This window comes from Periplaneta americana, chromosome 7, assembly GCF_040183065.1.
Source record: "Periplaneta americana isolate PAMFEO1 chromosome 7, P.americana_PAMFEO1_priV1, whole genome shotgun sequence".
NCBI lineage: Eukaryota > Metazoa > Arthropoda > Insecta > Blattodea > Blattidae > Periplaneta > Periplaneta americana.
The window spans coordinates 1475211-1490176 of NC_091123.1; the positions used below are offsets into that span (position 1 = coordinate 1475211).

The following is a 14966-nucleotide window of genomic DNA, read 5'->3' on the forward strand; positions in this document are numbered from 1 at the left end:
TGAAATCTATAAAACTTACGTAAGATAATAATATTATTAAAAATCAAATATTTTTTATAGTTATGAATCAAGTGGGGTTGGGTCTTTTTCATATATTTAATGGTGGTGTGGTGTAGATATTTATATGCGTGGTTCTCTTCAGTATTGGCTCGAGAGAGAGAGAGTACGTTTCATTATTATGGAACCAAATAACTTTCAGAATGTCTGGTATTCTTCATTGAAAATAAATCTGAAAAATGTTCATTTGAACGTGTAATGAACTTAGTTTGCAGCATTTTCTGCTCAAGCCACTAGTGCAATTAGAATAGTCCATTCAGGTGATATTTAATTAATCATTTTTCAAAGCAATTTCTTCGAAATTGAGATTTATATCTGTGCATGCCATTTTCAGTTGCGCAAGGAGATGAGCATCGCTTAAGCGGGATCTATGGCTGAACTTTATAAATTTCATTTTAGAAAACAGTTGTTCGCACTGGTAGGTTGATGAATACATACCGTCATTTCCCATAACTATGGTCCACGATACAACCATTCAAAGATCATTGTAGAAGCAACATAGACCGTTCGTAGATAGCTGCAGTGACTTGACTTCAAACTACAGTACAGCAAGAATATAGATTGGAATTCAATCCATGCTGATTTAAAGCTGGACCTTATCCCTGGCCTGATTAGTCGATTCTTACGTAACGAAGAGAATCTAAGTTAAAGTTTACCGACTCACTTCCCTTAAAAGTATAGTTTACACCACTGGAAAAAAGAAGCGGAGTTAAGAGCGACTGTGAGGGAAATTGTAAAGTTTAATTTAACCTCCATCGATATTCCTTCGCCGAACTCCCGACTTCTAAAAGGTCAGGGCTAACACAATTTGCCAAAGCAGGAAGAAATCGTTTCTGAACACACTCCGAACAAGATGGGCAATGTAGAAGGGGCGGAAGAGAATTCCTAAATCGAATCAGGAGGAGTTGCATGCAATTTTCCCAACTCACCCGCCCCCATCCAGCACCTCATGGCCTCCGAAATCCACTGTGCAAGTTTGCACTCCAAGTCCAACCATTGGAATCCCAACACTTTCAAGAATCCAGGCGAAGTAAAGATTTCTCAACTATGTGGAGGAATTCAAGGCTATTGTAACTGCCCTAGCATTTTGTAAAGAATCATCATTAATTCAAAATTAAACACTGCCTAGATTATCATATTCAAGTATACTCGTCAGCATGATCAGTTTTATTACAGAGCAATTCCATAAGAATGGTAATTACAAATAAGCAACATTAAAACGATACTGTTTACCAAAACCTTCTACTATGCTTCAAAGTCAAATTCACTTAAGAGGGAATGGGGTGAAATTCGTCATTTCTGGTCAATTTATTTTATTTCCATTAAAAAGTTATATTTTGCAATTCAATTTGATTAATTTTCAGAAAAGTCTATGACATATAATACAAATATTTATTTTCAGTCAATGACTTTACTATTAATACAGGGACATCATTTTATTTTTGCTAACATTTTGAATATTAACTTGCCTATCCTCTGGATCAACGCCGTTTGCTACCCCCTTCCATTACTGGAGTTCGATGATACTGGCGTAATATACAAACAAATCACTTTACTAGGCATAGGAGGCAAGAAAAGTAGTTCATCCATTTACGTAAACTAGGAAATATTGCGCTTTTGAGTTTGATCATTTTCATTAGGTTTTTGTTTAATCAAAATACAGTACAGTATTAACAATCAGTGTTTTTACTCACGAACTGAGCTGTCCATGTGGACGTATTCATTATGCAGCGTATATTATACTGTCTACAGCACATTAGCGTACAATATAGAGAATGAAATTAAATTGAAAAATAATCATAATATGGTTATTTAAACACATTTTTGAAAATGGTGGCCGTTCATTTCGATACACGCTTCAGTTCTAATGTGCATATTATCGCACTATAGACTATTGTACCTAATCCCAATTACCAGTTTCGTTCTTCGTACTAGTAACTCATGTTGAAATAATTCTATACCTACTCTATAAAAGAGTACCTTACGTACTATAAATTCAATCTTCACTTCTGCCCGATCCGAAAAGATAAAATTACTCAGACATGCTATCTACTGTCCGTCCAAGTGGTTATGTCGTAGGGTCGTAGAAAGGGAGGAAATCACGTTACAGTTAATTACTTAACGAGGCCCTTTTATTTAAGTTATTTTAAACAGTTGTGTTATATTATGTAGACGTCCAATTCCTAACAGAAATTAATGTTCTCAGAAAAGAGCTAAGACAGCCCAGCCACTAGCTGGCGAATAAAAGCTGGTGGGGGAAACCGGGATACGACGTAGGCAAATGGACGACAGTACCTGTGCGAAAATGATTCAATATTGAAAGCTCTTTCGTCACTGGAAAACGCGAACATATTTTTGGAACGTACTGTTTACTATGACTGTAAGGCTACTATGACTGTATATGCGATCTTGGATCTGTGTGGAGGACGGTTGAACTTCATTAGTAGAAAGGGTGGGAGTGAAGTACATTAAAAAACTCAGGTACAATAAAAATTGAAGTAAAAATAAAATGATGTCCCTGTACATGTACGGTGCGAGTCCTTACATTACATGATTTCATATTGTATGAACGTTTTCGTCGGTTTCATACCAACATCATCAGATTCAACATTCTATATAGCAATATCATCACTAACAGGTACATATGTCTCTACAAACCAAAATACAATATATATTAATAAGCATACAATATGATAAAAACATGATAAAAACCAACATCATTAGGACATAAATGTGTCTTTCTTGTGTGACTACACCCTACTGTGAAATGATTAAAAGCACACGTGAGATTACAATACTTATACAAATACTAGCCGTACCCGTGCGCTCCGCTGCACCCGTTAGAAATAACTATAAAGTAATTACATAATTAAAATAGGACATTTGATCCAGGGAACATTCGTGTTTGATAGAAGGATAAATCGTTTAATATCTTACTTCATTTTAATTGCATCCAAATAATTAAAATGCGATCATTTTCGTCCAGAGACACTCATTTGGTGCAATGACAATTCCTTTAACCAGTTTCTTAATTTTTATTACATGCAACCATAGTTTAATGAAGATTGACATCATTTAGATTTAATGTGTACCGGGTATATTTTATTTTACTTGTTGTAGGTTTCCATTGAATTATGGTAATAACTTATTGTAATTTTAACCCTCGTTTTCTACGTATTCAGTAAATGGCGCTTGGCCCACTATTGTTGTGAACCCTTCAAATAACTTAAATTATATTATATAATATTACAATACATATTATATTATATTATATTATATTATATTATATTATATCAGAAGTTACTGTAATAACATTATAGCATTATGTCCATCTAGAGAAACTACACTTTCCAATGGTGAAATAATAATTAATTATACAAATCGGTTAATTTAGCTTCCGATATTACTTGATACGAATACAGAAACATTCTCTGTAGGTTATCTTTCATAGCTTTCGATTGTTGCTGTCCAAAACCCCTTATAGACGAAGTCATTTGTTTTTTAATTCATTACACGGCCTTAGATGGCAGTTATTTTAATTTTAAAACTCATTTATTTCATAAAATATCAGTCCTATCAAAATGTTGCAAGGAATAAAACTTATCGCAAATTATTTTTAAAGAAACTTTTGTTATGTAACATTTTTCACAAAAATCAATAATAAGCGAGATATTTCGATTTATTTAATTCGGGCCCCCTTATAACCCCCCTTTTAAATAATATATTTTGAATGCCATATAGCCTACAATCTAAGTTACAACAAACTTAATTTATATTCCAATTTTCATCGAAATCCGTTCAGCCATTATCGCGTGAAAAAGTAACAAACATACAGAGAGACAGAAAGACAGACAGACATACAAACAAAAATTTCAAAAAAGCGATTTTCGGTTTCAGGGTGGTTAATTATATATGTTAGGACCAATTATTTTTGGAAAATCGAAAATTACCAGAAAAATTTCGGCTACAGATTTATTATTAGTATAGATGTTTGCAGGTCTTCACTTATAAAACAAGAATACGGGCACGAAAAAATCAGGTAACATAGTTCAAAGACTGTAATGCATCTCTTCACACAATATATTATACAGATTTCATTTTATTTTTTATTATTTTATCAGTGAAGACCTGCAAACATATTTGTATAAGTATTGTAATCACAAGTGTGCTTTTAATCATTTGACAGTAGGGTATAGTCACACAAGAAAGACACATTTATATCCTAATGATGTTGGTTTTTATCATATTGTATGCTTATTAATAGATATTGTATTTTGGTTTGTAGAGACATATGTACCTGTTAGTGATGATATTGCTATATAGAATGTCGTATCTGATGATGTTGGTATGAAACCGACGAAAACGTTCATACAATATTAAATCATGTAATGTAAGGACTTGCACCTTACATAATATTAATAGTAATGTCATTGACTGAAAATAAATATTCGTATTAAAAAGTTATGTTAAGAAACTATCAATATGGTGGTAATATATTTTTTTTTCAGATGATACTGTGCTAACATTTAATGGGGAAAATTGGGATAACACTTATTTAAATGCTAGCAATGGAATTAAAGTAGTGAAAAATTGGCTTGACTCTAATCTCCTGTCCTTAAATACTAATAAAACTATCTATCTTCCATTTTCTTTAATAACGAAAGGTTTAGCTCCACCTATGAATAATTATCACTTAGTAATACATAATATTTCATGTAATGAATTAACAAATAATTATTGTAATTGCCCACATCTAACACCTTCCACACAAGTCAAATATTTAGGAATTATTATAGATCAGCATTTACGTTGGGATAAACAAATTGATTTCATATGTTCGTAATACTTCGAAATTTTATCACTAAGGAGGCATTGAGAATAATGTGTTTAGCTTTAGTACAATCATTAATACAATATGGTATAATAAATTGGAGTGGAGTAGCATCATCTGTACTTAATCCATTAATTTTATTACATTGAAGATTAATAAAAATTTGTCTGACCAAAAATATAGATTACCCAACAAATTTAATTTATACAGATTTTAATGTATTAATTATTGAAGAAATTTATAAATATAGTTTACTAACTTACTACCACAGATATCAAATAAAACATAAATCTAATCGACATGAATATCGTACTCGAAGACAAAAGTCTACACATTATATAATCGATACCTATGCAATACTCGGGGTGGGTCCTATAATGCATCTGTTCCTAAGAAATAAACATATTTAAATCGCAATAGTAAATACTAGTCCCCCTTCATTGTTGACAGCTCACTAGTAAGTTACAAATACTGGTACTTTTGTGGAACACAATCATGAAACTTCACTGGTAATTTGTAAGAATGGAGTGGTGAAGTACTACTGTAGAAAAGTGTTTTGTTGAACAGAAACTCTAGTAATTTTACTACTTACTAGAGAATTTACTTGAAATTTACAACATCATACCTATATGAAATAGACTCCTTGAGCTTGTTCGTTGTTTTAATTTTCTATCCGTGAACCTCACTATATATCTCTGCCATGGATGCATTTAGAGCAGCCGCGGCGAAAATGCGACTCACGAGCACATTGTGGCTTCCTACCTACAACCCCCACCCTCTCACTCACTGGAATCAAACTCCGTTTTATTTGTATTTGTCTCGGACCTGCGAGTGGCGTATCGTCCAATGTCTCTCTCGAAACCATGCACCTCTATAAAAAACGAAAGTTTCAAGTAGGATGGGAGGATGCATTCTTTTGCTTACAATATGATGAAAATATTAAATGTATGATTTGTTCACAAATATTACTAGGAAAACGGTTGTATAACATAAAACGGCATTATAAGTTACTACTTGTTACTGATGAAACATTAAAAGGTTAAATGTTATTATTATTATTATTATTATTATTATTATTATTATTATTATTATTATTATTAAGTATTATCATTATCATCTCTGTACGTCGATTCTTTTACAGCAGATGTACGAATAATGCGGTTAGATTTTCAATTTAACTCACAGATTTACAATGTGACGTTAAATGAAAGCTAGATGTAAGGACTTGACAGATATTGAACTTTCAAATCTTTGGAAAAAAATAAATATTTGAAGCTTCGTTCTTTCGCTTGCTCTGTCGAAGCCATGTTCGCTGTAACTTACGTTTGTGAAAAATTATTTTCAACAATGAAAATAGTAAAAATCAAATTTAGATCACGACTGACAGACAAATACCTTCGTGATCAACTACGACTGGCAGTAAGTGACATAATTCCTGATTTTGAAACTTTGTCGCAGACACATTCTGAAGACAGTTAATTTTAGGTTGTGATAATGTGTCCTGTGTTTTCTTGTTCATTTCTTTCTTCGTTACACGTCCTAAACATTAACTTCCCCTTCGGTTGTCCGCCTCCCTCCATAGGTGCTATGCACGTTGCAGCTTACACAGTGGCTCGGCGCACCATGGCCTTTTCGCCACGGCTGATTTAGAGCACAATCGAGGTATCCTGCGTACTCGCCAGGGCTGCCAACTCCCCGACGCGGATATGCTCTGAATTAACAGATTCCATCAGCGCTGAATAAATCATTGTTGTGCGGACAGCATAACTAGTCACCAAGTCAATCAGAACTGGTTAACTTGTGTGCCACATGCTAGGTGGCTCTGGGTGTATAATGCATGGAAGTGAGATTCTTAGGGGAGGCTGGGACCATACGAGGAGGTTAATTTTCTTAGAGATCTGCGCCAGGGACAAAACTTCGATGTAGATGGTTGGTGTCATGGGTTGTTTATCCTATCGACCAGAAGAGAGAGGTCACACATGACGAAGTTGTCGAAGCGTGTGTGTAAAAGTTCATTCTAGAACAGGGCTGTCCAGCTAAGGGCCTCATTGCCTACTGCGGGCGCACAAGTAGAAAATGAGCTGATGCAATATCAACCATGTTTCTTTTTAAGTGATATTCTTAAACATAAAATCCGTCGCACTTTTACAAAATTATTTTGTGATTAATTGCTTTGAATTGTCTAATCTAATTCATATTTTGTAATTCTTTCGATAATTTTATTGATATGACTTGAGATGCAAGTAAAAATATAGGGTGATTCAGTGACTACGTTACAAACTCTTAGGGATGATAGAGGAGACAGTTATGAACAACTTTCATATAAGAACCTATGTCCGAAAGCATTCCGTTTGGTAGTTACAAGCGTAGATATTATGTCAGTGCAACCAGCTAGAATCGAACTCAAGGTCATTCTTTTACAGTTTTGTTGCAGACGACCAGTTCCTGTAAACGTTGGTGATTTCTCATAAATATGGTATAAATAAGTTATCATCGTAAATGATACTTTAACTTATTAAACCTTGCAACTTTTCTTCATACACTTTTGCTCTTCCGTAAATGAAATGATACTCTGGAGGAAATTAAACGCAGAATAAATATGGGAAATGCCTGTTATTATTCGGTTGAGAAGCTTTTATCATCCAGTCTGCTGTCAAAAAATCTGAAAGTTAGAATTTATAAAACAGTTATATTACCGGTTGTTCTTTATGGTTGTGAAACTTGGACTCTCACTTTGAGAGAGGAACATAGATTAAGGGTGTTTGAGAATAAGGTGCTTAGGAAAATATTTGGGGCTAAGAGGGATAAAGTTACAGGAGAACGGAGAAAGTTACACAACACAGAACTGCACGTATTGTATTCTTCACGTGACATAATTAGGAACATTAAATCCAGACGTTTGAGATGGGCAGGGTATGTAGCACGTATGGGCGAATCCAGAAATGTTAGTTGGGAGGCCGGAGGGAAAAATACCTTTAGGGAGGCCGAGACGTAGATGAGTAGATAATATTAAAATGGATTTGAGAGAGGTGGGATATGATGATAGAGACTGGATTAATCTTGCTCAGGATAGGGACCGATGGCGGGCTTATGTGAGGGCGGCAATGAACCTCCGGGTTCCTTAAAAGCCAGTAAGTAAGTTAGTAAGTAAACATGATAAAAGAACTGTGTTCAAGTTAAAATTCTTTAATAATTTTAAAACAATGGATAGACCAGAACTTTCCCTGGAAGCTTAAGCTTTCCTAGAGCTGTTTTCTTGTTATCAGTGCTTTTTCGATGGAGTGGAAGACGTAATGGCTGAAGGATTTCAGTTTTGTTGACTGTATGCATATAATTTAACAATTCCAGCAATTGTCACCGGATGCAGATCACCATTGGGTGTCCGTTCGTCGTGGAGTAAGGTAACATGTACATTTCAGACTCTACTGCTCTCCTTTTAGCAAACTGCTAACCCTATTCCAAAAAATTACAATTTAATAAACCTCCACGCCTTACTGTTTACCTTGTCCATTTTTATTCCTTGATTCTGAGAGAACAGATTTTTAAGTGTAGAATTTTTCCGAAGCCACACCCTTCTTGGCACGAAAACTTTGAAGAGGATGTAACCTTGTTTTAAGGCGGAGTAAAAATTGCACACAAAACGCTCCTCAATACGTTCTTCACTGTTAATTTATCTTCCAGCCACGATTTTCTGGTTTAAGGACAATTGATATGTTAGAAAATCTACAACTCTTTCTCTGCTATATTACCTGCAAGCGACTTTAGAAACGAAAGGAATTATTTTCCACGTACTTAACATGCTTTTCAACAAATGACAGATAAACGCAATTCAAAAGAGCTTGGCTACATGATGAAAGAACTTCTACAGGCACATCATTTTATTTTTACCAGCATTTCTAATATCAACCTGGCTATATCTTTGGATTAGTGGTTGTGTACCGGAAACACCGTTTGCTACCCCCTTCCACGATTGAAGTTCGATGATACTGGCGTAAAATACAAAGAAATTACTTTACTAGGTATAGGAGGGAGGAAAAGTAGTTCATCCATTTACGTAAACTAGGAAATATCGCGATTTGAGTTTGATAATTTTCATTAGGTTTTTCTTTAATCAAAATACAGTACAGTATTAACAATGAGTGTTTTTACTCACGAACTGAGCTATCCAAGCGGATGTATTCGTTATGCAGTGTATATTATATTGTCTACAGCACATTAGCGTACAATATAGAGAATGAAGTTAAATTGAAAAATAATCATAATATGGATATTTAAACACATTTTTGAAAATGGTGGCCGTTCATTTCGATACAAGCTTCAGTTCTAATGTGCATATTATCGCACTATAGACTATTGTACCTAATCCCAATTACCAGTTTCGTCCTTCGTACCAGTAACTCATGTTGAAATAATTCTGTACCTACTCTATAAAAGAGTACCTTACGTACTGTAAATTTAATCTTCACTTCTGACCGATCCGAAAAGATAAAATTACTCAGACATGCTATCTACTGTCCGTCCAAGTGGTTTTGTCGCAGAGTCGTAGAAAGGGGGGGGAATCACGTGACAGTTAATTACTTAACGAGGCCCTTCTATTTAAGTTATTTTAAACAGTTGTATAATATTACGCAGACGTCCAATTCCTTACAGAAATTAATGTTTTCAGAAAAAAGCTAAGACAGCCCAGCCACGAGCCTTTACAGAGGGGCGAGCAGAAACGGGTGGGGGAAACCGGGATACGACATAGACAAACGGACGACAGTACCTGTACGAGAATATGATTCAATATTGAAAGCTCTTTCGTCACTGGAAAACACGAACATATTTCTGAAACGTACTATACTCACTAACTCAATACTGTTTGTGTTTACTATGACCGTAAGGCGACTTTGACTGTATACGCTTGGTTCTGTGTGGAGAACGGTTGGAAGTTTACTAGTGGAGGGGGTGGGAGTGAAGTACATTAAAAAACTCAGGTACAATAAAAATTGAAGTAAAAATAAAATTATGTCCCTGTACTTACAGCACAGTAATCAATCAGTGTACTGTAGTAAACTATAAGCTGCAATCTGATAAGATCGTTATGAAATTTTATGTTAAAGTGCTTGTATTTTTACAACGTAATTCCAAACGGCTCATGATTGATATAAAATCTTGATCGGTTTGCCTGAAAACTATGATGATCACAGCGTCTCGACCATACACAAAAATTTCTCACATCTCGCCTACTTCGATAAGCGTTCTCATCGCCTTATCCCAAGAAATCAGTTTTATAGCAATAATAATTTGTATTCCGGTGTGTTCTTCAAATCCCAGCATTTATCTCAGTTATGTGACAGTCAAGAGACCGAGGTAGCCCAATGAACTTAATATGCTCGTTTTCCCATAGTTCGTTGTTATGAATATTCCTTGCGCGTGTAAAGGCTGGTTCACAATAAATCGGGAACGAGAACCAGAATGAAAACGAGAAGGAGAGGACGTGAATATGAACATTTTTTATTCACAATAACCCGAGAACGTAGACGACTATGCATATCGATATGCATGTCAATAACGATATGTAAAGTCGATATTACGCATTCTGATGTCATTTGTGTATAATTGACCAATGGCGTTCTCTCATGAGTACAAGGCAGCCAACATAAACACAGGTTAACCAACTTCGAAATTTCAACTGAAACATTTCATTAGGTACGGTACTATAAATATGCCCATGCATCTTTATTATCACAACCTATTTTAAGTCTACCATGACGTAAAATAATTAGACAAGAAACATTTGTAATAGGACAAAAATGAACACAACAGTAGTTATTGAATTGAAGCATGAATATGTAGTGTGTAATACAACCAACACAGTAATAAAATATTATTCGCTTCCGATCGGTGTTCAAAGATGCAGCTATTGAAAGCCACGTATTCTCCTTCATTTTCTCATCTTTATACGAGGCGCGCCGTTTATCGTAAACGTGAGGATTTTCCTCAACACTCAATATTAGAATCTCATCAAATAAAACTTGCTCCATGATGCACAGCACAGAACAAAATAATGCATAGGTTATGTCACGGTCTTCTTGCTACAAAATATACGACGACAAAATAGCTTTTAGATGGCAATAGAATGAATCTAGTGGGCTGTGATCGGAATCGTGAACGCCAAAGTTGAAACTTGGCCAACTCTCCGTTCCCGATCCCGGGTTCCGGCAAGCTTTTCGTTAATTGTGAATGCTCACATTTAAATGTACACATTTTAACAATTTTACCGTTTTCGTTTTCGTTCCGATTCTCGTTTCCGGTTTATTGTGAACCAGCCTTAACTTATAGTTAGACAAGATTAAGGGGGAGTGAATGTATAATTTGAATTAGTTTTCCTAATTGATGCATGTTTTTCATTTGTTGTATGTAGGAATATCATTCCTGTATTAAATTACAGTAAATTCGAAATTAGTTTTTGAAAAAAAATCAGGCCCATATTTTAAAGAAAAAAGTACCAGCATACAGTAGGCCTAATTCACTTGTCCGTCATTTGTAAAGATAGCTTCAAAATCTCTTCTGCATTTTACTCCTAAAAGGGCATTATTTAAATGTCTGTAGCATAATTTTGACATTCATTCATTCATTCATTCATTCATTCATTCATTCATTCATTCATTCATTCAGTGTTCTATCCAAGAGCAAGTTTTTCACTGGACAGCATTTTCCAGTCCTTCCAATTTTCTGCCTTCCTCTTAGTCTCCTCATATGATCCATGTATCTTAATGTCGTCTATCATCTGATATCTTCTTCTGCCCCGAACTCTTCTCCCGTTCACCATTCCTTCCAGTGCATCCTTCAGTAGGCAGTTTCTTCTCACCCAGTGACCAACCAATTTCTTCTTCTCTTCCTGATCAGTTTCAGCATCATTCTTTCTTCACCCACTCTTACCAATACAGCTTCATTTCTTATTCTGTCTGTCCATTTCACACGCTACATTCCTCTCCATATCCACATTTCAAATGCTTCTATTCGCTTCTCTTCACTTCGTCGTAATGTCCATGTTTCTACCGCATACAATCTACACTCCATACAAAGCACTTCACTAGCCCTTTCCGTACTTCTTATTCCAGAGGTCCACAGAAGATGCTCCTTTTCCTATTAAAAGCTTCCTTTGCCATTGCTATCCTCCTTTTGACTTCCTGGCAGCAGCTCATGTTACTGCTTATAGTACACCCCAAGTATTTGAAGCTGTCCACTTGCTCTACTGCCTCATTTAGAATTCGCATGTTTAAATTCTTTGCTTTTCTTCCTATGATCATGCTCTTCGTCTTGTTTGCATTTATCTTCATCCCATACTGCTCACAGCTGTCATTTAGCTCCAGTAGCATATCCCTTAGTATCATCTCCTCTTCTGCTAACAACGCCATATCAGCAATCTTATACACTTTATTATTCTTCCCCCTACTATCACTCCTCCCATGTTCTGAAAACAGTTCTTTACTAAATCCTCCAAGTAGATGTTGAACAGGACAGGTGGTAAAGGACATTCTTGTACTCCTCTCCCTATTTCACTTCCTTCTGACATTTCTTCTCCTATCCTGACTTTGACTCGTTTCATATAAAAATTACTGAACAGCCTCCTCTCTTTCCAATCCACACCAATTTTCTTTTGAATCCCCATCAGTTTATTCGAACCACTCTGTCAAAAGCCTTTTCTAGGTCCACAAATACTGCATACACTTCTTTATTCTTCTCTGGATATTTTTTGCCGATTGTTCGTAGCAGTCCAATTGCATCTCTCGGTATAAATGTGCATTACGTTTTATGTAATATATATATTTTTTATGTATTCGAGATTATTATATAGAAAAAATCCAAAATTTACTGGCGTTGCACCATATTTAACCATCCTTCAGAGATAGAAAATACAATAAACAATATTCTGTACCTTCCCCGCTAACTGACGTGGTGCGGATGTCTGTTCTCCAGAGTCCCCCCTTCCCCCTCACACCCGTCCAGCTGCCGCTAGTTGTTGCGTAGCTGCGTGCTGTAGTTAGTAGTGCAGTCTGCGGTCCGCGAGCCACTTCTAACCTCCGTGTGACCTATACTTCACAGGTTGACTATTACCGCCTCCTGCCCCATGAATCTTCAGTATTTCCCAATGGACAGACAACTGTGTCACATTGAAATTGAGAGTTGTAAGTACCAAGATTACGAATACTTGTGCAGATCACTGAAGCACTCTGGCTTGTCGAGAGCGCCAAACATGTTCTGATCTTAATGTGGCTCTTCGTGTTTGATCAAGTCGTCACGCTGGAATAACAGCAGCTTTGATTTCTATATTTTATAGTGACGAATCTGGACGATGCACCAGCCTAGATGTGCCCAACAACTTGACACTGTAGCAGTGTAAGCGGCATAAGCTGTCAACCCATTCAGCAGCTCACGATCCCAATTCTGATCTACCACTTTATCTACCGCGATAGGTTTGTGGTCTATCGCACCCGCTCTGTGACTAGATCATTTTATTCTAAATCTTTGGGCAACAGCAACAAACGTTGAACGTGGACGAAGACAAAGCTGATGAGGAACTCTTGATATAAATATCACAAACCTCGTGAATTGGAAGTACGACAAATCTTTTCATAACATGTCATTTAACCTCAAGATTCTTAATACAGATAATACAATATAATATTTGTTTTATTCAGTCTTATGACAAATCAATTATTAAAACAATGACATATATTTCATAACATGTAGTCACTGAGTTTTATACAAAGTAAGCTACGAACGTTTTCGCCCATTCAGGCATTTTCAGGATTTTGTGTACAATATCTCATTATTAATCTGTATGATAATTACAATGATAGTCGATGAGATGGACTGTTTAAAATTGATCATGATATATATAAAATGTACAAACATATGCATAATTAAAATGTAATCATGTTACAAGGTCACAAAATTATGAAAATTGTGAACACGTAGTGTTTTAAATTTTAAACTTCATAATACTCAGTGTAGATCTTGTTTTGTAGATTCCATTAAAATGATGAATTGTATGTGAAATATATAATATATTATTCTTTTCTTTTCTATTTCATAATTATATATTTCAGATACAATTCATCATTTTAATGGAATCTACAAAGCAATATCTACACTGAGTATTATGAAGTTTAAAATGTAAAACACTACGTGTTCACAATTTTCATAATTTTATGACCTTGTAACATGATTACATTTTAATTATGCATATGTTTGTACATTTTATATATATCATGATCAATTTTAAACAGTCCATCTCATCGACTATCATTGTAATTATCATACAGATTAATAATAAGATATTGTACACAAAACCTGAAGATGCCTGAATGGGCGAAAACGTTCGTAGCTTACTTTATATAAAACTCAATGACTATATGTTATGAAATATATGTCGTTTTAATAATTGATTTATCATAAGACTGAATAAAACAAATATTATATTGTATTATCTGTATTAACATTGACAATCTGAATATTTACAACATGCTTTCTAAGTTAACTCAAGATTCTTCCCATACTGACATGAACCGTTTAATAATGCCGGTTCTGTTGGCTTTTGGTTCATTCCCCGAGACCTTATTTTCATAAGTTTGTCAATGCTACACGTTATTTAGCTAAAAGAAACAGAGCACCTAACGAAATTTTTTTGTTCGGGAAGGAAATGTTACGACTGTAACAAAACATTCTTAGATTTCGTTATTGAGTGGACTGTGCTGTACAGTTGGCCAGCTTATGCCGTTTCCACCTTCTACAATTTTCGCACATTAACGTCAGAATGTGTCTGGATTGAGAGCTCTCGGGTTTAAGATAAAACAATAAAATATCTTTGTTTTATTACAAGTTTTTATAACCTATTAACAATGCTATTTAAAGTTTAAAATGCTCTATAGTAAAGTGTTTTTAAACTAGGAATGTATCTGAATAGATTAACCACATTCATGTAAAGTGATTCAAATGCTATCATTCATTATCTGTACATAATGTAGTGTACATCTCTCCCTGTTGTACATCTTCCTGCCAACACTGTGTTTTGTTATTTTGGAATAAT

At 35.1% G+C, this 14966-nt stretch overlaps 1 protein-coding gene across 14 annotated transcripts in view; it reads left to right on the plus strand.

Moving 5' to 3' along the window:
• The window catches only part of Rdl (Resistant to dieldrin), a 448130-nt gene that overhangs the window by 356322 nt on the left and 76842 nt on the right, over positions 1–14966 (plus strand). For all 14 annotated transcript variants that reach the window (XM_069830121.1, XM_069830127.1, XM_069830132.1 and 11 more), the window contains exon 5: positions 12980–13062. In XM_069830121.1, the coding sequence (XP_069686222.1) occupies positions 12980–13062 (83 nt within the window). The remainder of the gene's footprint in view (positions 1–12979; positions 13063–14966) is intronic.